Source organism: Aedes albopictus, chromosome 1 (genome assembly GCF_035046485.1).
Source record: "Aedes albopictus strain Foshan chromosome 1, AalbF5, whole genome shotgun sequence".
In the NCBI taxonomy this organism is placed as follows: domain Eukaryota; kingdom Metazoa; phylum Arthropoda; class Insecta; order Diptera; family Culicidae; genus Aedes; species Aedes albopictus.
Window position 1 is genome coordinate 28,287,150 of NC_085136.1, and position 26,578 is coordinate 28,313,727.

The window sequence follows — 26,578 nt, forward strand, 5'->3', positions numbered from 1 at the left end:
GCTGCTATATTTATTTTTGTATTTTTTTTTGTTCTCGTGTCTAACTGTTCTCGTATCTGTAGGCGTTATATGTAGTAGAAATCTGCATTATAAATTCTCCCTTCTTTATTCATATACTGTTCTTTCAAAATATGTTGTTAAAATATTTTCGGCAGTCTAACTAGTAATATTTTCAGAAAAAAATTCAATTTCAAAATTTACTTCGGTCATGATTACCTTAAATCCATTGATAGCATAGCATAGCATAGCATGAATACTTGCACAAATCTTGGATGGAGTTGCAAAGCTGAATATATCCATTGACATTGCTGATGTCGCTACTATCAACAATGTTATAGACCCACTCAGCTCCACACACCTGGCCAAGTCCTTGCAAGCATTAGTCATTAGTCCAATCATCAACTTAGAAAGAGCCCAGAACTGAAGCAGCTTCCAATAGATGAACGGACATTGAAAATAGCGAATTTTCAATTTTTTTGTATTTATATAGGATATAAAGAGTGTAATCAGAAAGATCTCACCTAGTTCCAGCACTGCACCTGCATTGATCTGCTTAAAATCTAGAACGCAATCAATAAGGAAACGGAAGCGCCACATGATCCAGGGTTGTATAGAATCAGCACTTCGATTATTTTCACTCAACAGACAGCAGCGCACTACATTCCATTACTAACGAGGTTCACCGAGATGACGGAAGTTGCACAATTATTACAAATACCACTTTTTCACGATGGACAATGCTTTTTTTAATATCCCCGCAAGAATAATTTGGTTGGATATCGCGAAACGACGCTAGTTGTAGGCATAGGAAACCTGAATGCAAAAAAGGATTGGCCGAAGAACGGCGATCAAGAAACAAGATTCCGGACACCGCCATCACCCACACTACTACTGTGGCAGTGGCCAGGCACAATCCGACACGAGATCCTATCTTACGGCAGCGACAAACACTTAGCCCCCCCCCCCCCTTCCCGCACACTACATTTCCGAAAGCCTTTCATAAGGACACAACTAGATTCGTCGCGGCTGAGCTATTTTTTCATTCATCTTTACATTAAGAAACCGCGACGGGAGCGTCACTCAATTTTCTGGACGGTCTTCGTTCTTTTGTGTTCGGCGGAGAATGCACCTCATGCAGCATATCACTTTGTTCTTTGCCCCCTTCACCATGGCGTTCACGAAAAATTTTCCATAAAATCCATTGATTTACAAAAATTCAGAAGAGTGTTTTGACTTTTCATTTCAAATCCTGTTAAAAACATTAAAATTGAGTTCATAGAATTCCTTCGTAAGCAAAAGCAAGCATACTTTACATTATCCTGACCACGTGTGTTACACCTAGTATACAACCTTTATGCAGATAATGAACGATAGTAGATTAGGATGACTCGTTTCCAAGGTATTATGCGTTTTGAAGGCGTTTTCATCGATTGAACATTGAAAAATAATACAAAAGAACAGCCTTTGAATAAAAGAAGGGAAAATTATGATGAGCATGTTCCTAGTTGAGTTCCATATCATTTTTAATCAGTACAAATGAAAAGAACGACCCATATTTGAAAGAAGGGCGAACCTTATTGAAGCATCAAACCCATTATAAAAGGGTATGTACAAAATCAATGAATGGTGAAAGTTTCCATGATATTGATGTCTCCGTCCATTCGTAAATTTTCTCAAATCATAAAAATTCTGAGGTGGTAAAAATTATTGATTAGTCTTTCTAAAGCCTACACATCAGCCGTTTTTGTACTCAGGCTAACTTTCCGCAACTTCGTTCCAATCGGTTTTAATCAAGAAAGTTGAGAAACCAGTACTAAAATTGGTATAATAAATATTTCGGGGAAACGGTCCATTCGGGGAAATGGTTCATTCGGGGAATCGTTTTTCGGGGAAAAAACTTTCGGGAAAACTTTATTCGGGGAACTGGTTTTCGGGGAAATGTCGTACAATCGCCGAATGAGTTGTTCACCTGAAGTTCATAAGGCCGAATGGGTCAGTAGGCTATTTTCCTAATTTTCTTTATAAACGATGTTCAAATTTGGTTTTGAAGTCCTAGAAGATGTTTTGAGTCCCTTGAGTTTTTTTTAACATTCCTCGAATCTAGCGCATTATATGGATGGATACTGGGATATACTTACATGATTTTATGAAATTCTTTTATCATTTTCCCTTTTCTGTCATAGATGACTCCTTGATGTTGATGTTATAATGTTACGGAAATATTAATGATCAATTCCATAATTCCAACATACTATATGAGATTTTCCTTTTTTATAACACTCAGTTGTTTCGAGTTTTACTATTGCATAGTTTATTAGTAGTAGTTTATTAAACTACTTACTAATTCATGGCAGATTCACCTTCTTTGAGAAGTAGGCTATTCTTTTGTGTATTGGGTTTTATTGTCGGTCAAATTGTTTTTTTTTTATTCTGCTTTTCATAACAGCTATTCTATTCCAGATGGTTCCATTTTTTTAAATAGGCGGCTTTTTGACGTTTATTCATATATTTTTTTCAAATTATTCCACTAGTTTATGACATTAAACATAATCGGACTGATGGCACATCACTTGAGCCCATAGACTTCTTTCGTAAGCAAGCATACTTTACATTATTGCGATCGCGTGTGTTATACTTAGTATACAACTTCTATGCTGATAATGAACGTTATTAGATTACTAAAATTACGACTACTCGTTTTAAAGGTATTATTGTTTCTAAAGGGTGTTTTCATCGATTGAATATTAAAAAATAACACGAAAGAACAGCCTATGAATAAAAGAAGGCAAAATTATGATGAACGTGTTCTTAGTTGAGTGCCACATCATTTTCAATCAGTGCAACAGAAAAGAACGACTCATATTTAAAAGAAGAACAAACCTTATGAATAATATTTTATTTCGTTAAATTCATGGAGGGAATGCACAACATCAATGAGCAATGAGGTGTGAAAGTTTCCATGAACTTGATGTCTTCATCCATTCGTAAATTTTCTCAAATCTGAGGAGGTAAACATTATTGAACAGTCTTTCTAAAGCCTGCTTATCAGCCCTCTTTGTACTCAGGCTAACTTTCCGCAACTTCATTCCAACAACTAGGTCAAACAGTGGAAATAATCAAGAAAATGATTAGAAACTAGTTCTAGAAATAGTATTATAAATATTTCAGGGAAACGATCCATTCGGGGAAACGGTTCGTTCGGGGAACTGTTTTTCGGGGAAAAAACTTTCGGGGAACTGGTTTTCGGGGAAATGTCGTACAATCATTTCTGAAGAAATTTCTGAAGAAATTCCTAGAGAATTTTCCGGAGGAGTCCCTGTAGGAATTCCTGGAGGTATTTCTGGAGGAATTTCTGAAGGAAATTTTGGAGAAATTCATAAAGGATTTCCTGAAGAAATTCCTTTAGGAATTCTTTGATTAATTTCTGGAAAAATATGTTAGGCTTCATGGAGGAATTGTTTCTGGCCCTGGATGCCCTGGAATCTTTGGATAAATCTCTGGTGTACCAGGTAGAGTTGCTGGAGGAACTCCTTGAGGAGTTTCTAAAGGAATTCTTTCACGAATCCCTGGAGGAATCCTGTAGGTCTTCCTGGAGGATTTTTTGGAGGAATTCTTTGAAGATTTTCTAGGAAAAAATTGAGGATTCCTGGAGGAATTCCTGGAGGATTTTTTAAGAATATCTGAAGAAAATTATTGATGAAACCCTTCAGGAATTGCTGGAGAAAATCCGGGAGAAATTTCTATAGAAATTCTTGGAGTAATCCATGAAAGAATTCCTCAAGGAATTCCTGGAAGAGTTTCGGGAGATATTCCTTCAGGATTTTGTGCTGAAATCAGTGGAGGAACTCTTGGAGCAGTCCCTGGGGAAGTTCCTGAAGAAATTCTTGAAGAAGGATTCCTGAAGCAATCCCTGGAGGAATCACTTGAGAAATTCCTGAATAAATTCCTGGAGAAATCCCAGGAGGAATTCCTGGAGGATGTCCTGCAAGGTTTCCTGGAGGAGTCTTTGGATGGATTTCTGGAGGAATACCTGGTAGAATCTCTGGAGGATTTTGTGGAGGAATCCCCGAAGGAATTCCTGGAGGTATTTTTAGAGGAATTCTTTAAAGAATTTCTTAAGAAATTCTTCAAGGGGCTACCTGGAAGTTTTCCTGGAGAATTTTTTGAGGAATTTCTGAATAAATTTATAGATGAAACTCTTGGGGAATTCCTGAAGAAATTCCTAGCCTTCCATCAGGCATTCTTCCAGAGGATCCTAGATTTCTCCAATGTCATTATGTCCTGCCCCAATGTAATTTTGGCTTCCCCAAAAACCATTTGGCGTTTTGCAACCAAATCAAATTGTTACATCTTCTCGTTCGGGGCCCGACGGAAATGTGCTGCCGGAAAAACTGCGCCGGAGAAAAACTCTTTCCCATCCACACAGAACACCGTAAGAGAGCCAAACCGCTGCTCATTGCCGAAGGGAGCACACTCCGAAAAGGCGGGAAAAATCCCGGCAATGTGCGATGGCAGATGGCGCTAGCTCGCGCCTACTCTGATCGCCCGTCGTCGTCGTCTTGTGCACTACTGGAACAAACGCAAAAGCATCGGCATCGCCGTCGACTTTTTGACTGCTCAAGGAATCACCGCCCGTACACGCTCGACTCGAGACGAAATAAAAACGGACAGCCTAATCATAACGTAACGGCGAATCGAACGGGCCACATCGTTGTTGGTCGGGACGCGGGAAGGTTCCTTGCTCTTCCGTCACGGGGATCGAGTTGTGGTTTTTCGGGTCCTTTTGCCAAATCCAGAGTGCGTTTGACGCGTGGTCCGTTGGAAGAGTTCTTTTTTTTTCTAGGATAGGATTCCAAGCGGAATTGTGTGGTCTGGTGCGGTGCGAGTGCGTGCGATTGGGAGCTCCCGGTTCCTCTTCACGTGGTTTTGGGGTTCGGGCTCGGAGGAGTTGATTGACAAGCGGTTGGTTGCTCGGTGATCCAGAAAACGATTGGTGAAACAATTTGATCTAGTTGGAATGTGAGTTGTGATAAGTTAGGTTGAGATTTAATGGTATACTTGTAGAAGGTAAGCAATGTTAATTTTTATCACAAACGTTTTCAATCACCAATTAAGATGAAAATATGACGAAGCCACGCATCGAATTTTTAAAATCACAAATCTAAAATACGAAATATCAATATGCGCTGAAAAGTTGATCGATTGGTTACCCGCTGGTGATGACCGATCGATCCACTTTTCAGCCGAAAACCGTTATTTGGTCCGTCAGATAAATCTCACAAATCACAAATGCTCTTGAAAATTCGCAGTGTGGCTTCGTCATAACCAAGTAACATTTTTAATTTTGTTCGGCTCTATAAGAGATATTCGCGACCAATTTTATAAAACTTGTAATAAAACTGATTCATACATCAAAACCTCTTGATAACCTCTTTAAGAGCATCTTCCGGCTAAGTGGACCACTCTCGGAACGGTTTTGCAAACCGTATTAACCTCAGTAGGATGATGGGGTCAATATGACCCAGACAGTCACGCCGAACGTGCACTACACCATCGTGGTGCGAAAATCCTAACATCTTAGGAGGGTTAGGAGTGGCAATAAAACTGTTTTAAAACCTAGTTGAAACATTTTCCATACTTGAAAAGCGATTAAAATGATTGTTGTTGTTTTTTTTTCAACAAAAACTTTGACAGCTCAATATTCAGAGAAGCTCATTCAATGGCACGTAAAGTTCAGGAGGAGACATTATTCGCAAGTAGAAAGCGATCATTTCAAAGTGATATTTTAGCAGTTATTATTTTGCTGGGCTTATGCGCATTAAATTTTACCGTGAATATTAGGTTTGTAGAAACATAAAATTAATGTGCTTTGGAAATAGTGAATCTTGAAATAAAATAAATGAATTTGTTAATTTTGTAAAACTATCTCGAATTACAAACAAAAAACTCAGCTGAAAGAGTTTATTTATGTGAGCATGCTATGAAAATGACGGCAAATTATGAATTCATTGCTAATTTGAGAAAAAATAACTATTTTCCGTTCACGTTATCTAATTCTTCAATATGATGACGACCATAATTGGCTTCTTTAGCGGTGTTGAGATAATTCCATATTCTGAATCTGCATGCCAAACTGAGCCGAAATCCAACTTTTCGAGAATTTTGGTGCCCGGGAACCTAATTAAAAATCAATTTGAAGTTTGTATGGGAGCGATTTGATGAATCACCCCTCGACGGAATTTGTACTGGGCGGAGCTGTCAAACAGTTACCCAGCTGTCATAAGGTGATTTGAAAAAAATCTCTTCGAAATTGATTTTAGGTATCAAAATAAAGTTCAAAAAATCTGAAAAAAAACATAGTGGGTCAGAAAAAGGTGCTCTTTCATTTAAAAATATGAAATCATTATTTTTTCTTAATTTAAAAACCCAATTTGCGAAAATGAAACGAAAGCATGTTTACTTTGACCACAATAAACCTAGTAGTGTCATAGTTTGTGCTTTTACACCAACTAATCGTACAGATCGCCATCTGATGAGAGTTTGAACAGTTTTATTGTGATCCTAATGAATGCCAGAAGGATTACATATTGTAGTTTTGTTTACTCTTAAAATTTGGCTTTGTGAATGTCTACATGTATACTATAAAACATTTCCTCAATGGTTTCCATAAAAGTAGTACTCAGTAAAACTGAGTTTTGGTTATTGCTGCAATAAAACCCCAATAAAAATCAAACAAAACCAATCAGCAATGGAATTGCAATTGGATTACTTGGGTATCTTCAACTTAAACTTTAATTGTGAAATTCTAATGAACGCTTTTCAACCGTTTCTTCTAGTTTGAGTAACCGGATATATTCAGATTTTTCCAACTAATTATCCTCAATAGTGGAAAATTTTATGGAAAACTATTTTCTTTGCTTACGATTTCATAAAAAAAAAACTTTGTGTCTACGATGCTTCATTCTTAAGTTATGATTTTTTAAACAAATGGCTCATGTAGCATATCTGGACAATTTTCACAAAATTGGTCATAACGAACGAAGTAAAACCACATCACAATTATCATTTTGTGTTTTTTTATTGCTGGGAAAAAAATGTGTCTACGATGCTTATGATGTTATGATTTTTCAAAGTAGATGGTGTCTGTGGAAAATGTTTGTTTTCCACTGGAGTTTTCCGGAAAATTAGGCGACTCTGATTTTTTTTTTCAATTAAACACCAAATTTCATATATCCCTTCCGTGACGAAACAGCACAATTGTGCTGGTGAGCTATAACAGGTTTACATATTTGTTTCATCTGTTTAGACTTTGTGGGCTTCGTGGCCGAGCGGTTAGCGGCGTCAGTCGTTTAGCTGTCTCGTAACCCTCGGAGTGTGGGTTCGATTCCCGCTCCAGTCGGGGAAAAGTTTTCGTCAAACGGAAAATTCTCCATTGGGCCACTAGGTGTCGTATGTGTCTTTTGGACTACGTGGCAAATCTGTACGTTCGGACTCCTGGGACTCCGGATAATCGAGTCCGACCTGTATATGTTCAAATATTAGATACATTCCTGAAATTCAAGTGGACGATATGAATGGCAACAATAATTGAATGAGACTGATACTTTCTTCTTCTTCTGCTTCTTCTTCTTCTTTTTCTTCTTCTCGTTCTTCTTCTGCTTCTTCTGCTTGTCGTAACGTCCCATCTAGGGCGAAGCCTGCTTCCCAGCATAGTGTTCTATGAGCATTTCCGTAGTTTTTAACTGAAAACTTCTTCTATCAATGACCATTTTGCATGTGTATATCGTTTGGCAGGTACCTTGGCATACGTGTGCGATCCTTACTTTTTTCGGCAAACTGTTAGATAAAACTACAGCTCCATACACGGCTCCTTGATAGTACACGCGTCTTATAGGCAGTACGCAGATTGCAAGAAATCTCTTGGGCTATCTCGATGCGTGTAATTGATTGATTTGTCTTTATTTCAGAGACTTTCAGCCCTTGGCTCGTTCGTCTCTCCCGATGCGTGAAAAATTCAGTCAAGGAATCGCTCAAGAAATGAGCAGGCGTCGCTTTATTCCGGATCCTAGTATGGTGCTGAAACAATACGTCAAATCAAATGGGGCTTGCTGTGTTAAATTTCTTGACCATTCCGGTCACGGAAAAATAATGCACTGAACGAAAATTACTTGAGCGATTCCGTTTGAAGTACATACCTCGCATTAGCCTCCTAGAAAATAGCAAGTGAGTGCAAATGGGTGTTCCCATCCATGAAGGGGATTATAGACGGATTCGTTGGGAGTGACGTTGCTAAGAAGGTTAATACACACTCCGTCACTGATGCTGCTCTTCTTGGGATGGGACACAGGTATTTAGCCTGTGTCCGGCCCCTAGAGGATCTAACTTCAACAAACAAATATTTTGATAAAGAATATTAAATAAAATTATATTTCAATAAGGAAGCTCTCATGAGCTGCGAAACTGTCATTAGGCGCTCTCCATAAACTACGTAGACTCATTTTAGGCCATCTCAAATCTCCCTCACCTTCCCCCCGTTTAAAACTTTTGTCCGTACAAAAAAATGAAAATTTGTATGGAGCGTAGACATTCTCCACTGGGTTGAGGCTGTAGAGGCTGCAAGGTCGAGGACGGTATAATTGTCTTTTTAAAAATATGTTTTTCTTCTCGGTAGATTCATCATCCAGCTCATCGTATCAAGAGATGCCCTTTTCTTATGTAGAAACGTCTCCGAAAAAACTATAACGCAAGAATCAACGGTTGAAAAGTTATCTAATCTAATCTAATCTAATACAAACGCAGACCCAATTACTTTTCTTGTCAATATCAATAATATGGTGCAAGCGTCAAAGCGGCCAGGCCTACTGCGTTGTATTTGCCGCAAAGATGATCCTCCGAAATGTCTCTTAAACGATTGTTTTCCGTCGAAGCAATTCTAGAATCTGCAGGGGAGGAGGGATGCGTGGACATACCATACCAAACGCTCCAAATATGTGTTAAATATGATTGAGAAATATAGGAATATGTAAATAAGGAAAATACTGAATGGAATATGGTGATTATTGGAAAGCTCTCGCCCATTTAGCTTGTGCGGTCCGAAGTTATTCTTGATGATCCCCATGATTATAAATTTCCAATCTGCGTCTGCCAGACAATTGGTAGTGGTAGTGGTACACGACTAAACGCGAGAACAACGACGAGTTTCGGCACTATTGACTTTTCCTGGTCCCGACTAATTCTACGACACGAAACTACTGAACTCTCCGGAACACGTAGTACCGGCTGTCACGCCACGAGCGGAATCGCGAAAAAAAAAGGGCAGCGGAGAAAACTTTTTATTAGCACACACTTTCATTTTCGCAATCAAAATATTTAGCACTTTCTATCTTAAAACATGGACTGGAGTCAAAATTTTCAATACTTGAGGCGTAGCACCCGCCGAATCACTCACAAATCCTCGCAAAATCAATCATTGACACTTTCTCTCCCGCGGAAGAGCCATCCGGATGGCGTAGCACCGGACAAACCGTCAGCGGAATCGCTGAAGTTCATATAACTGTTTACAATATAAACTGCTCAGAAGTCTACATACGATTTACTATTATTTTTGATGAGATTTTTTGAGAACCATCTCAAAACAGCATTCTTTTATTTTCGTTCTGTGACATATTACCTCCAGGAATGTATTTGCCTAAGACATGTTACTTTTTCATCTAATGACATTCAACTCAAGTTATTATCAATCGACCTAATCTCGTAATGTGGATTGTAACCGCAAACGCTACTTTAAATTGGTAAGTTTTACAATCTTTCTCAATCTTAAAACTTCAATCCCTTCTCACAGTCGAAACCAAGCCCCTTTCTACAGAATGATAAACCACCAAACTTTGGGCAAACCACATTGTGGCTATCTCATGAAAGTCAATGACCTCGAAACGAACGAAATCTTGTTCAGACAAACCTCTGTCTCCAATGCAGCCCAATTGGTTCTCAATCGAAACTTCCCAAAAGCAAACAGACCGCACACAGTCCCTTGTCTAATAACCAAACTTTGTTGCTAGGAGAATTATGATCCATTCAAAGAACAGTCCAAAACCAAGCAAAGTCGACAAGAATAGTTCATTTCTCGTATTGCAGTGCATCTACCGTGCTACCAATCCCAAAAGTGAGTGATGTTAAATCAGCCGGAAACAAATCGGTTCACTACTCGCATCACCACCTCTCAACTCATGTGATGCATCACACTTCTCTCATCCCACACCCCTCAACCACCGGCTTCAGAATGGGACCCATGCCTACCATACCACACTCTCTTGAAGACTGAATTAAAAGCCATTTAAGCACGTTCCTAGCAGGCATCAATGCTTCTTAAAAAACGGCTCCTGGCTACTTACCCCTTCTTGTTTCCGGCCGGTGCGGCATCCAGTCATCATCGGTTTGTTCCCGATCCAATGTATCGCTTCATGTGTGTGAGGGTGATGAATTAGGATGAAGGACGACGGTTTACCTACAAGAAGAAAGAAAAAACCAGAAATCTTTTCCTTGAAAGCCAACAAGCAGCCTTCTACTCTAGATTCTTTCTTGTTTTCTCTTTTATATGGAGTCTTTTATTCACACTTTCACTTGCAGCAGCCCAGCAACCACTCGTGCATAGAAGCACCACATTAGACTTTTAAACGACTCTTTTTTAACGATTGAGGTTTTCTCTAGAGGAGTAAACGTTCAGATCCAATTTCATCGGATCAATGTCGAACGAAAAATTGACTTGGTCTATTGAGAAAAACAATGTAGAATTTACGATTCGATTTGATTCTACGATTCGCCAATCAATCATGATTATACTTTTATTTAATGCCATCAGTTAGCCTTGTGTACAAAGGCGTCTGTTTGTCAGTGGGTTCGATTCCCGTCATGGCGAGAATCCTTTGGTTTTTTTTCAGTATTTAAAGTACTTAAAGTTTTAGATAATAACTTACTCATTCGGGTTTTTTTAAAGCTGTTAAACTCAGAGTTGACCTCAAATCCTTCCCAACCAAGCTGAATTATACGGCTAAATTTCAGGAAATTTGGCCGTCAAAAACTCCCCATGACGAAAAGAACAAACCTGTCGATGATACCCAGCGTTACCCTATTCAAGCTAATTTTTGAGCACGCTGCTCGAAATTCTAAAAGAACTTTGATAAAAATCATGCCTGTGATATTGCTTCGTGATGTTAAATAGAACGAATTGTGACCAAAATCATCATCACAAGAACATGACCGCACCCAGACAACTAATTTGAACGTATATTGACGTTTTTGCAATTTCTCATCGTAATAGGCTGCTACACCTCAAGCAAATCTGCCAGAAAAAGGCCTACTTTCCCACCCCAAATTATCAGTACTGTAATGGTCAATTACAGCACTGATTTGCGTTGCGTAATGAACCATTACAGCACTGTTTTCAGTTTTGATCAACTTCATGATGCTTTATGGACGCAGTTTTGAAAAATTGTGACAACTACACTGCCGTGAATCGCATACCAGTCCCATCTTTGCTGGATTTCCTATGCAAATGGGACAGATATGCGATTCACGGCAGTACAGCAGAACCTACTATGATCAGACTATCTTAAACATGGCTATGAACATCAGTGTACAGTTTGGCGAAAAAGTTTTGTTGAAAACTATCCTCAAGCGGTAATTTATGAAATTGCAAAAAAACGTTGAACGGAACTCGGTGTTGCGTAAACTACTATTTTGACTATGTTATGCGTACTGTTATGTGATAAAACTACATCGTATAGGATGCGGCAAAAGTGTATTATGCGCACAAAAGTGGAAGCGATATACGTGCATTTGAGAGCCAATAATAACGCTATACAACTAGAAGCGACATCTTATGCAATGTACGGTGTGCACTATTTCGACGAAATATAGTATCTTATGCGACTTTATAATATTCGAAAAAAAAAATCTTGTCACCTCAGTGTCAAACTAATGACTTTGGATCATCGAGCCACACTTTACACTTACTACCTCCCAACACTGAGCTACTTACAGGGGATAGACAAAATGATCGGGACAGGCAAAATTTTCCCTTCTCAAAAAAAATTTTAAATAGCTGTAACTTTTCGAAAAGTGCATCAAATATTCTCAAATTTTCACTGTAAGTTGATCAACAATTTGTGTATCAGTGGACAAAATTTGGAAAAGATCGGACTATTCTGCACAAAGTTATAAACATTCTAAAAAGAGATATAATTATCCGATAGCCAACTTTGAGCTGTTATATCTCCGGATTCAATGAACCGAATGCAATGAAATTTTGACTATTTGTGCCTTATATAATGAGCTTTGAAAAACTTTTGACCTAATATTTAATTTTTAACACGGAAGAAAATTATAACGATTAGATTATGTTTCTAATAAAACACCAAATTTCCTTAAATTTCAACATCGTTTCAAAATTCAAGATGCTAATAATAGTTCATTTAAATTCCCTCTATTTGTCTTGATAACAGATATGTTTTGAAAGAATGTAACAACATAGGCGGCAATTCATTGGAAAAGTAATGGGATGCATATTAAAAATAGACCAATTTACTAAAAAATCATAAAATAAATGAAATCGCTATTACTTTTTCTCTTGTTAATAATTTCAAGTTGAGTCAAACGTTTTTCAGAGCTCATTATGTAAGTCATAAATAGTCAAAATTTCGTGTCATTCGGTTCATTGAATTCGGAGATATAACAGCTCAAAGTTGGCTATCGGATAATTCTACCTTTTTCTAAAATGCTTATAATTTCGTGCAGAATAGCTAGATCTTTTCCAATTTCCAATTTTGTCCACTAATACACAACTAGTTGATCAACTTACAGTGAAAATTTGAGAACATTTGATGCACTTTTCGAAAAGTTACAGCTAAATGGACATTTTTTGAAAAGTGAAAATTTTGCCTGTCCCGATCATTTTGTCTATCCCCTGTATGAAACAAGCTGATTAATTGTCATGACATTTTAACTCATCTTAATGTTTTCCCGTACTTTTTTAAACCCTTCTCTCTGACAAGCGCCAGCCATTGTTGATTATCAGGGTCACAAATAAAAAAAAAATGATGACTTTATAACCAGAATAATGGTTGTTCATTTTCTTGTAGCTTTTAGGCACTGAGTTAAACGTATTCAAACAGCACCACTTTCAATGTTATCACATATCAAATCGCATTATTTCATCATAAACGATTCTAGCTTATACACGTTAACGAGTTTATGTTTACATTTATGTGATTTTATTTGTACGCCAATGCAAGAAAAACTGGCATTATAAGAAAATTATTAAGTTGAGAATGAGTGAAATCAGTTTAGTACCTATTAATTCTGCCCTGTTTTGCTTCTTATCCTTTGACTTTTGACGCGTCCGTTAACGAGTGTTTTGACTACCACTTGTTATCTTTCTCAGTGTCAGTTATCGTCAAAGGAAGAGCATAACAGCGCGGAATTAAAAGGTGCTTCTTCTTCTTTATGGCTCTACGTCCCTACTGAATTGTCCCGACCGGAACGGGAATCGAACCCGCCGTCACCGGATTGGCGATCCATAGCCTTAACCACTAGGCAAACTGGTGGAATTGAAAAGTACAAAACTGATTACACCATGGATTACACTTTATCGAAGAGGGCATTCTACTTAGAGGGTTCGAAAAATCGGTACACGGAGCCGCCTTCCCAAAATTGAGTTATTTTGACGCAATCCCATAGTTCGGCCCAATAAGCCAAATTTGAGTAAATCGATTAAACTCACACTAGGTAAATTGCCTTCACCTCCAGCAAAAACATTTACTTAAGAGTAGGTAAATTCAACCCAAGACCCCCCCTCATTCAACCCAAATTTGAGTAAACCTGCATATACCCAAAATTGGCTTATTGGGCTCAAGGACCCCCGTTGGGTAGATGCATCTCTGTTTGTTTTTGACAACATCGGTGAGGGAAAGAGGGAAAACAACCTAATTTTGGGTAACTAGTTTATTCGATATACTCAGCTTTGAGTAAAATCGACCCAAAAATTAGGTAGTTTGATTTCTCCGTGTACAACACCAAGTAAGTCTTATGTATAATTATAGCAGTAGGCCTAGGCAACTATGCGAATTCATTTGACACTTTGGGAATTTGCTTGCATGTTTATGCGTATAAGTAAAGTTTGTCGTAATAAAACATCAGAAAATCGTTTACTACGATGTAGTCATCATCTATCATCTATATATATAAAAAAAAATTTCCGCAGTCAAGTAATTCACACGGAAAATATACACGGTAATCAATATTATTGGGTACCGGACTGGACACACAAAATGTAATGGTTTTCTTTGGCACATTGAGGTCTTGAAATTAGTGTATGGTGAAACACTCAGCAAATTCCCCTGAAACTGATTTTCCACCCCTTATACTCCCATTCCCCCTACATTTTATGGCCGAGTATGGCCGAGCGTTACGGTCCATACAAAAATATTAGGATTTTCATACAAAAAAGCGTTACGGAGGGAGGAGGGGGGGGTCAAAAAATGTCAATTCTAGCGTTACGTAATAAATGGATGCTGCATAATTTCCTTTTCAATCTCCTATAAATCCATGATTCCCTTTTGCCCTCCCCCCTGCAATCTAAAACACTCCTTTCGTAATTTGAAATTATTTTGGATAATCTTTATAAGAAAGGCTTTATTTGAAAAAAATATATAACATTTGCTTAAGGACAAACGTCTTGAAATCCCGCTTCAACCGTGCATCAGAACTTCCGACGCACAAATTTCAAGAAATAAGCTTCAAACAATAGTACATTTTATTATTCTGTTCTTGCCCACTTGTGAAAAGCTTAAAATAAAAAGCTCAGGTGCACTGGTTTTGTTTACGAAGAGATTTGTGCGCCCGAAATCGTGAGTAGGTGCCAAAGTCGGCCATTGTGGCGGCCATTTTGGGATTCTAACAAGTCTGTCCAAGGCATTAATTGTTTACAGTTGATCTTTGGGGCACTGCAATAGGTCCCAGTAGTTTTCAGGGGAGTTTCAAACGGTCTCAGGGGCGTTTCATGGACATTTCAGTGAGTTTTAAGGGGTACCAGGATATATAAGTGGCGTTCAATAGGATCTCAGGGGCGCATAAAGGGGATTTTAATGGTTGTTTCAGAGAGTTTCAGGGGCACCATGACATCTCAGAGCGTTTAAACGGAGATTCAAGGGATACCATGTGATCTCAGGGGAGTTCAAACGGGGTATCAGGGTCTATAGGGGCGTTTCAGCAGTCAAGAGGTCTCAGGGGGGACCCAAGGGGTCTCAAGAGGCTACCACCCAAGTAACAATTTTAAGTTAAACAGACTAGAAGAGGTTGGAGGTCTCCAGTTAGCCTAGTGGTTAAGGCTAGGGATCGCCAATACGGATACGGCGGAGAAGGCAGGCCAAGTCCAAGTGGGGACGTAGAGCCATAAAGAAGAAGAAGAACTAGAAGAGGTTCATACAACCATTATAAAAATAAAATAATAAGTAGAAGGTTTTATAACGGTACTCAAACCCTCTACAAGACTAATTGGTAATCCAAATGTTACTAGGGCAGGAGATTTCATGATCCTAAAACGCTCCTGAGACCTCATCCTCTGAAATCCCCTGGAAAAACGCCTTCGAGCTCCTCTGAAACATCACTGAGTCCCTCTGAAACATCCCTGTAACTCCTGAGATCTTTTTGAGCGTCCCAGCGCCCGAACCCCTTGAGCCCTCGACAGTCCTTAGGACTTCTTTGAAACGCCTCTGACATCTTCCGCAACACTCCCTGCAACCCCCTGAAATTCCCCTGAAGCCCCTGAAATGCTGAGACCTCTAACAATCTCCTGGGACCCTTTGAACCGCCCCTGAGCCTATCTAGTACCCCCTGAATCGCCTCTGAGACTCCATGAACCCCTTGAGACTACCCTGAGCCTCCTTTGAACAACTCTGAAACCACATTGTGCCCTGGGACCTCTTAAAACGCCCTCGACATCTCCTGGTACCACCCAAAAACACCTCTGGACTCTCTGGAACAACCACGGAATTCCCTCAGGCAAATTAATTCTTCCTTGTTGCCCCAGGAACTACCAAAACGCCCACTACACCCCCTGGAACCCCGTAAAATTACCTGAAACACTCCTGAGACCTCCAGGTACCCCTCTGAAACCCTTCTGGACCTCCCTCATTGACCCTGCAACCTCCGTTTGCTCCTATACCGTCATTACCCCTATATCCCGCTGAAGTGCCAATGAAACCTGTCAAAACGCTCTTAAACGGCTCCTAAAATCCCATGAAACGCCCCTGAAGCCCCTTGCAACCGTCTTTTTCTTGGCTCTCAGGGAATTTCCTGGAAACTCCCTTGGCCCATGTCAAATATCCAGAAGCAATACCTGTTCTTGCGAACTAAGTTTCCTTATAAACGGCCAAATAATATAATTTATGCACAAAATTGCTTATTCTTATGCTTTTTTTAAGCATAAGCCACCAAGAATTTTTTGTTGTATTTTTTTTAAAACATTAATAATGTCATAACTATATATTTCTTTATATCCCATTTTGACAGCCAGGGGCCTCCATCGAGGCTACTGCCGATCGGCTCTATGCTACCAACGAACACATTCGCGGCGAAGAACGCATTGCTAAGAGCAACCTTAACGGCGGTTACTATTCGAGCAGCGCTGCCAGTTTGACTTAACCACCCTTTTCCACACCGGTAGCAATAAAATTAGTCACCCTGATTCGTATCGGGAGGGCTGTCATATTGCCATTGCATTTTTAGCAGCGCAACTGTCGCGCTACTATATTTGGTCACCCACCCATAGCGCTACTATTTTGCGAGCGCATCTAGCAGCGACCGGTAAAGTTTGCTGCAATGATAGAGAGCTGCTAAACGGGATATAAAAGCGCAAGTGCTCTAAGATGCGATCTCTCACCACGCTCTTCCTTCGAAAATCTCCTGAGCAGTACCACGCACGGTACCGGTCGCTCCATTGCAGAATTAGGTCACTTACTGCTACATAGGCAATTCTACGCAAAGCTAAAAAGCGCAGGTGGCGCTTTTCTAAAACAACTATTTACGCACCACAGACCTAATAAATGATATATATAAATAAAAAAAGAATGGTGTTTGTATGTCACGAATAGGCTCGGAAACGGGCCAACGGATCAACATCATTCTTTCACTGTTGCATTCCGCCAGGGCTCCGACGTGTTCGTACGAAAAAAAAAATGAAAAAATCGACCGGGAACGCAACGAAAACGAGAAAGTCTTAAAATCCATTTTGCGGGGCATTTGTCTACAGAGCTGTATGTCAAAAAACTTAGTAGGCAGGCAGTACGACGTTTGCCGGGACAGCTAGTGACTAATATAAAAGGAATAAAAGTACATTTTTATTGCAGATTCAGGTGACCTTTTACACAATGTATTAATGCCAAATATGTCATTTTTACTTCCAAATTTAGAAGTCTTACGTTACCTAATTTTACATTAAATCGCCTAATACAATCAATATGACTATTAAGCTCGGATGAATGTTAATTGGTTTAGTTGTATTGCATGGCGCAACAAACACAAACATAGCAGGCCGAATACGAATATGAATATGCATATGAAGCGTAAAACAAAACAAAAAATATGAAGCAGTCAGAGCTTTGTGTTTTCCGTGTGTTTCAAGAAGAAGAGACGACCGCTGCTGTTAAATTTTGTTGATAGGTAGTGATCGTTTATGATTGTAACAAACATTGCTGGTTGGCCACATGAGGTTTGACCAACCGTTTGACTGGTGTATCGGTACTCTAACACCTCAAGGGTTCATGAGAAACCATCAACCTACCTATATAACCTAGTAGAAGAGTAATCATAAACATTTGTGTAAAAAGACAAGCGGCAAAACCACGGTTTGGATTTGTTGTTTTATTTCAGTGCATACTGATAGTCGACATAACAGTAGATTGACAGATGTGCTGAATTAAAATAAATCGACTAAGCAGGCGAAGCTTCAGGCTTGCTCGGCTTTGGCTTGGTCGGTCTTCTTTTGGCAGATTTGGAAACGAACGGACGTGTTCGTGTTGCGCTCCGTACCGTTGACGGAGGTTTGATTCGCGGAAAGATCGAAAGTTTGGCTACATTTCTAGGACGGTGTCCCGCGAAACCGATATTTACGACAGGGGCGATAGTGGCTGTCATCCTAATAGTTTGTTCTGTGACTTAGTTGGTTAAAGCGCCGATCTAGCGGACACAACCGGATTCGAACTTCCAACCTTCTAATTAGTATGCACAACCTTTACCACTGCTCTACAACTTTCCAAATTCAAATACACCCTGAGAAACGTTCTCTCACGCGACTTCTAACAATACAAGTTTTATTTGAGTCCTCCAAACATAACCTTTTCGATTCGCGTCCACTCACACGAATAGCCACATAACCGTTTTCTTGATTCGCGTCCTCTCTTAAGAATCCAAAATATAACCTTATCGATCCGCGTCTTCGCGCACGTACCCACACATAACCTTTTTCTTGATCCGTTTCCTCTCGCGCAAATCCAAACACAAGCTTTTTCTTGATTCGCGTCCTTTCGCACGAATCTAAAACATAACCTTTTCGATTCACATGCTATCGCACAAAACATAACCTTTCCGAGCCGCATCCTCTCGCACGACTCTGTAGAAAACCATTCTCATCCATTTCTTTTCAAACAAATTCCAAAAAGTTCACACAATTTGCTCGTTTCATAACAAATATTGAATCTCATTCGATTCACCGCTCCAAATCTGTCCATATTCACAAGCGATGCAGTTTGTGTGGCTTCATCCACGATTAGAACTCTGTAGGGGGATTAGGGGCATAATGGACACCCTAAGCAAATGAGTACGTTAGGCCTGTATAACAGAGTAAAACTTAACATATTATCAGTTGACTTACAAGTTTAACTTGTTTCCTACGTCTTTCAATCATTTACAGCTGGTAGAATGTCTTTTTTGTGAAGAAATAATGAATTGTAAACCGTGTGTTTTTCGGGGCTGGCAGCAAAGGTACGGGGAGAAATGGACACCCATCGGGGCATAATGGACACCCCTGCATATTTTAGGCCAATTCTTTGGTTACATCGACCAGTTAAGTAATTTGCCGACGGAGATCAATACCACAGATATAATACTCCATCTTAGACGAGTTTACATTACATCCAAGTTAATTAAATAAACTTTAGGCTAAAATAATCGGATTGATTTTTTCCAACCTCTCTAAAACGCCTAACAGTATGCAATTCGCGTACATCCATTCGAAATTGCCTGTGTTCATTTCGCCCCGAATTGACTACAACATTAAAATTGCTATTTTAAGTAAATTCTGATCAAAAATAAAATACTTCATCCATTGTTAAATCTTCGTATACATGTAGATAAGGTAACAATTCACTTGTTTTTATGGTGGACACACTCCAACACTCGTAATACCTTATTTGATGCTGCTTCGAAATTATAAGAATTTCACCATATGAAAAAACATATTTCAATTTCAATGATATTTTGGTTATATTGGAGCAATATTAATGGTACTTGTGAAAAAAAGAACAATGACTAGTTCCTTTACACTTATGCATAAAAAGGTTTACATAAAAGTCAACGGTTTCAGCAAAAACAGGGGTGTCCATTTCGCCCCGGGTGTCCATTATGCCCCTAATCCCCCTACCGTATCGTTACACTGCAGAAAATATACAATGGCCGCCGAACTTTTCGATGCCATGTTTCGGAAAATCCATTCATGAAAATCTGATTGTCTTCAAACACCGATCCATTTACAATACATACCAATCACTGGGAGCCGCTGCGCCATTGTCGTAAATATCGGTTCCGCGGGACACCGTCCTACAAATGTAGCCAAACTTTCGATCTTTCCGCGAATCAAACCTCCGACCACGATACGGAGCGCAACACGAACACGTCCGTTCGTTTCCAAATCTGCCAAAAGAAGACCGACCAAGCCAAAGCCGAACAAGCCTGAGCTTCGCCTGCTTAGTCGATTTATTTTAATTCAGCACATCTGTCAATCTACTGTTATGTCGACTATCAGTATGCACTGAAACAAAACAACAAATCCAAACCGTGATTTTGTCGCTTGTTTTTTTACACATATGTTTATGATTACTCTTTTACTAGGTTATATATACTACAACATAATACATAGATAGCTGGCTCACCTTTGACGGATGTAAACTTCACACTTCGTATTCAGCGGAAATAGGTATAACGAGCATTTCTCCACAACCTTCCCAACTTGTTTTGCATCATTACATTTTCTAAGACACATTTTCCACCGCTTAGACTGAACCGAGTAGTTTATGTTCGCGAACTGTTGTCCTCCCTCCCAAGCTTGCTTGCCTTTATTCTCCATGGTAAGTATCGGAAAATTTAGCAACCTCCAAGGGAAAACACAATGGAAGTTTTCCTTCTTCCTCGTTCCCCTTCCTGTGCGGTTGTTGTTGGTCATGAATAAAAGATTTCAATGAAAGGCGGTGTCGCAAAACACGCGCGGTTTGATGGTCGGGATTCTGATCCTTATGGTAAAAACCGCATGGGAACCCTTAAAAATGGTGCGGTGCGTAATATGTGCGAGATTTTAGGGTGCGTTTTCATGACACTTAATGAGATTTTGATCGTTGGTAAGCGTGTTACGTCGGCATCGATTTTGAATCTAGGTGTTTTATGACAGAAATCTTAAATGTTTTGCGCTTTGCCTTCAGAACAAACTACTTATGTACTACTAAAACCATTCTTATCATTTCAGGTGTACGCCTTCTTCAAAATGACATTCATCGCAAAGCGTTTCGCAGCAATGAATTTGAATAACGAACGAATGTAATGCAATTCCAATGAACCACCATCATCTCTAACGGAAGCCGCATTGTAACGAGTTGAACCCGAAAGGAAGATACTTAATTGGAAGAATACAGGGACATACACCAGTTGAGAAGTGCACTTGGTCGTGCTCGTACAGAAATGATTCTTCTACTGCTATTGATTGGCTCGTTGCCGGGACCGTGAGTATGATTATATTATTATGTGACAAATTGAGGCCAAGTTTGAGATATCATGCTCTATGAAAGATGACACAATTCAATTTACTTGAATGTATAAGATTCATTTGAGGGTGCTGCCTAATGTAATTCATTCAGACACAATTCCTTATTTCCGGCCCATGACGGATTTGCCTTAAAAAGATACAACACACTTCATTATCGCCGCGGATTACGGTTGCTTCTCATCCCTACTCATCAAAATTCAAATTCAAGTGACTTTTTATGCAGCTTTCCGCTTGTTTGCTCTTGGTCGTAACTCTTGGCATTGTGCACATCAATCCCAGTAAGTCCTGCCCGGCCCGGTAAAACAAGTCAATCTTGCGGGGGTCATAGCGCCACACAGTACAGCACAGTAGGCCGGTATCGCACGCCAATGTCAACTAGATTCATGCTTCGCAAGCTGCTCCAAGGCCGCAGCCCACTGCGATGCGATGCACTCTGCTGCTGCTGCACCACCGACAGCATCGTTCGCGAGTCAAGTAGGGGAAAGTGGGGCAATATGCCATTTTTCAAACTTTCATCGTTTTCAATGATATATAGCCTCATTTGTTAGGCTTTCAAAGTGGTAACAGCAACTAGACAATATTTGCTCGATGCTTCAGCAAAAATATTCACGAAATTATTGCATTTTCATTGATTTTTAGCGATTTCAAAAACTGGTTCGTAAAACGGAAGTGGTGCAAAAAGGTCATCTGCCATGGGGTAAGATGCCACTTCATGAAAACATTCAAAAATTACGTCCTTCAGTTTTCTGGCATTTTCGACTCACTTTCACCTTTTCGTCACGTTTTTTTGTTTACTCAATACATGGAGTGTTACCCCCTCCCCGCAAAACGATGATCGTAATATTTGAATGACCCCTAACATGAAAAGCGTAGACATCAACAACCATGCGACTCCATGCGTGCCTCAATCTCGTTGGAAACACTTGGCTGATAATAAAATCACCAGAAAACCTTAATTGGAAGCACGGAAAACCGGAAGTTGCCAATTTTCATTGGGAAATCAAAAGATTTTCCGTGGGTTTGGCGGCCTAGCATCTAGAGGAATGTTCAATGCAAACATATCTTGACACCATTCACCTTTATCAATGATCAAGTCCCATTCAGGAATGATTTTATGAGTTGGGCCATTTTACCCCATCTTGGCATTTTGGGCTCTGTTCCCCTACTTATCCCGTCTTCCCTGATTCCATCCATCTTCGTCATCTGGACGAAAAATGAGACCCAGATGAAGTGACAGTAGTGCGGCGGATACCTATACCTAGTGTCCCACCTTAAACGATTCTTGACTCATCCGCATTTAGCCGTTGACAACAGTTTTAATTGCTCTTGCTTGTTTGCAATCCGTTTATTCTGATGACGACGATGACGACGGAGGAGTACCTTTCTGCTCTACTTATGCTGCAATCCGTCCGACTCATACGTTCCATGCACTACCCACGGATCCTCCGCAGTCTTTGTCGCCAGTAGTGGTTGCTCCATGTTTGGTGCTCCACTATGTTCAACCCCTCCTCAAGCGCGGAAAGGACGATGAAGGGGATAAGCTTTGGCTGGCCTTTAAGTACTGAGATGACAATGATGATGATGGTCTTTAAAGTTTGCCGGATGGTGCACCCAAGAGGGGGGAAGAGCGGGAATAAGTCCTTCTCGCGTGCTTAATTTACCGCAGACAGCCACTTCCTTTTGTTGCTTTTTCCGGTATGCTGGTGAGTGAGAGTGGTAGACGCGAACCGGACGGAAGTCCTCGAGAAAACAAGTGCGAAATGGTGCAAAAAAGTAGCGATAATATGACAGGCGGAGCTAAAGCTGTGCATCAGCTGAGATGTTGAAACAGCTAGTGAGTAACACGCCCAGATAGATATTAGCTTCTCAATATGCTGAACAGATAATGAAGCAGAAGCAATTGATAGGTCAATTTGGTATGTTTATTCTGCCTGTTAACTTAGACAGCATCCATTTATTACGTAACGCTAAAATCGTCATTTCTGACCTCCCCAGACAGACAGACAGACAGACAGACAGACAGACAGACAGACAGACAGACAGACAGACAGACAGACAGACAGACAGACAGACAGACAGACAGACAGACAGACAGACAGACAGACAGACAGACAGACAGACAGACAGACAGACAGACAGACAGACAGACAGACAGACAGACAGACAGACAGACAGACAGACAGACAGACAGACAGACAGACAGACAGACAGACAGACAGACAGACAGACAGACAGACAGACAGACAGACAGACAGACAGACAGACAGACAGACAGACAGACAGACAGACAGACAGACAGACAGACAGACAGACAGACAGACAGACAGACAGACAGACAGACAGACAGACAGACAGACAGACAGACAGACAGACAGACAGACAGACAGACAGACAGACAGACAGACAGACAGACAGACAGACAGACAGACAGACAGACAGACAGACAGACAGACAGACAGACAGACAGACAGACAGACAGACAGACAGACAGACAGACAGACAGACAGACAGACAGACAGACAGACAGACAGACAGACAGACAGACAGACAGACAGACAGACAGACAGACAGACAGACAGACAGACAGACAGACAGACAGACAGACAGACAGACAGACAGACAGACAGACAGACAGACAGACAGACAGACAGACAGACAGACAGACAGACAGACAGACAGACAGACAGACAGACAGACAGACAGACAGACAGACAGACAGACAGACAGACAGACAGACAGACAGACAGACAGACAGACAGACAGACAGACAGACAGACAGACAGACAGACAGACAGACAGACAGACAGACAGACAGACAGACAGACAGACAGACAGACAGACAGACAGACAGACAGACAGACAGACAGACAGACAGACAGACAGACAGACAGACAGACAGACAGACAGACAGACAGACAGACAGACAGACAGACAGACAGACAGACAGACAGACAGACAGACAGACAGACAGACAGACAGACAGACAGACAGACAGACAGACAGACAGACAGACAGACAGACAGACAGACAGACAGACAGACAGACAGACAGACAGACAGACAGACAGACAGACAGACAGACAGACAGACAGACAGACAGACAGACAGACAGACAGACAGACAGACAGACAGACAGACAGACAGACAGACAGACAGACAGACAGACAGACAGACAGACAGACAGACAGACAGACAGACAGACAGACAGACAGACAGACAGACAGACAGACAGACAGACAGACAGACAGACAGACAGACAGACAGACAGACAGACAGACAGACAGACAGACAGACAGACAGACAGACAGACAGACAGACAGACAGACAGACAGACAGACAGACAGACAGACAGACAGACAGACAGACAGACAGACAGACAGACAGACAGACAGACAGACAGACAGACAGACAGACAGACAGACAGACAGACAGACAGACAGACAGACAGACAGACAGACAGACAGACAGACAGACAGACAGACAGACAGACAGACAGACAGACAGACAGACAGACAGACAGACAGACAGACAGACAGACAGACAGACAGACAGACAGACAGACAGACAGACAGACAGACAGACAGACAGACAGACAGACAGACAGACAGACAGACAGACAGACAGACAGACAGACAGACAGACAGACAGACAGACAGACAGACAGACAGACAGACAGACAGACAGACAGACAGACAGACAGACAGACAGACAGACAGACAGACAGACAGACAGACAGACAGACAGACAGACAGACAGACAGACAGACAGACAGACAGACAGACAGACAGACAGACAGACAGACAGACAGACAGACAGACAATGTGGCTATCCTTTCTGAGCCGTATCGTATACCAGCTGGAGACGGTAACTGGATCGCAGATAAGGCGAAGACAGCTGCTATATGGACGATGGGGAAGTATCCCATCCAGGAAGTAGTGTACCAGGCAAACGAAGGCTTCGTGATCGCCAAAATTAACGGAGTTTTTGTTTGTAGCTGCTACGCACCTCCTCGGTGGACTACAGAACGGTTCAACCAGATGCTAGACGAGATAACCGACAAGCTAGCCGACCGGAGACCGGTCGTAATCGCCGGTGACTTTAATGCCTGGGCGATTGAGTGGGGCAGCCGCCTCACCAACCCAAGAGGGCGTGTTCTGCTAGAAGCGCTAGCACAGCTCGACGTGGACTTGGCCAACGTAGGAAGCACCAGCACCTACCGAAGGGATGGTCGAGAATCAATAATCGACATCACCTTCTGTAGTCCCGTGCTGGCGCGAAACATGAACTGGAGGGTTTGCGACGGATACACTCACAGCGACCACCAGGAGGTCCGGTATAGTATTGGATCACGGCCAGGGAGTACACTAACTGGCAGTCAACCTCGCGATCGAATGTGGAAGACGAAGCAGTTCAACAAGGAGCTGTTCGTCGAAGCTCTCAGAAGAGAAGATCCGGGGTCTAATCTAAGGCCGGAGGAGCTAACGGCAGCGCTGGTGCGTGCGTGCGACACAACCATGCCTAGAAAGTTCGAGCCAAACCATAGACGTCGTCCGGCATACTGGTGGAATGAAGCGCTTCGGGACCTCCGGAAAGCCTGCCTCAAAGCCAGGAGACGAATGCAAAGAGCTAGAACCGACGGTGAGAGAGAAGAACGTAGAGTAGTGCTGCGAGCCGCAAAAGCTGCTCTGAAGGAGGAGATCAAGCGGAGCAAGAAAACAAGCTTTAAGGAGTTGTGCCGGGATGCTGATGCAAACTCATGGGGAGATGCATACAGAGTGGCGATGGCCAAAATCAGAGGCCCAGCGGTACCCGCTGAGACATGCCCAGAGAAGCTGCAAGTTATCGTCGAAGGGTTGTTCCCTCAACACGAACCTACGATATGGCCACCGACTCCATACGGCCATACAGGCGAGGAGAGAGTGAGTATCACCAACGACGAGCTGATAGCAGCGGCCAAGAAAATGAAAGCGAAGAAAGCGCCCGGCCCGGATGGTATCCCCAACATAGCGTTGAGAACAGCTGTCGAGGCCAACCCAGATATGTTCCGGACATCTCTGCAGATCTGCCTAGATGAGGGTTGTTTCCCGTCTCAGTGGAAAAGGCAAAAACTGGTACTGCTACCGAAACCAGGCAAGCCCCCCGGTGAACCAGGTTCATTCCGGCCGATATGCTTGCTGGATACGCTCGGCAAGCTGCTAGAAAGAGTCATCCTCAATAGGCTGACAACTTTCACGGAAGGAGAGCATGGTCTGTCGGGGATGCAATTCGGATTCCGAAGAGGGAAGTCAACGATAGATGCTATCCAGGCGGTTGTTGCTACAGCCGACAAAGCAAGGACGAAAAAACGACGGGGTAACCGCTTCTGTGCCGTCGTCACGATCGATGTGAAGAATGCATTTAACAGCGCAAGCTGGGAAGCCATCGCTACAGCGCTGCACGAGATGAAGGTTCCGGACTACCTCTGCAGGATTCTCAGTAGCTACTTCGAAAACCG

At 41.4% G+C, this 26,578-nt stretch overlaps 1 protein-coding gene across 1 annotated transcript in view; it reads left to right on the top strand.

The window, feature by feature from the left end:
- The first annotated feature begins 4,440 nt into the window (after positions 1–4,440).
- Positions 4,441–26,578, top strand: part of LOC109428426 (gamma-aminobutyric acid receptor subunit alpha-6) — a 90,181-nt gene continuing 68,043 nt past the window's right edge. Inside the window, exons 1-2 of the mRNA XM_062844282.1 lie at positions 4,441–5,067; positions 20,789–21,041. Coding sequence (XP_062700266.1) covers positions 21,001–21,041 — 41 coding nt within the window. The 5' untranslated portion in view covers positions 4,441–5,067; positions 20,789–21,000. The remainder of the gene's footprint in view (positions 5,068–20,788; positions 21,042–26,578) is intronic.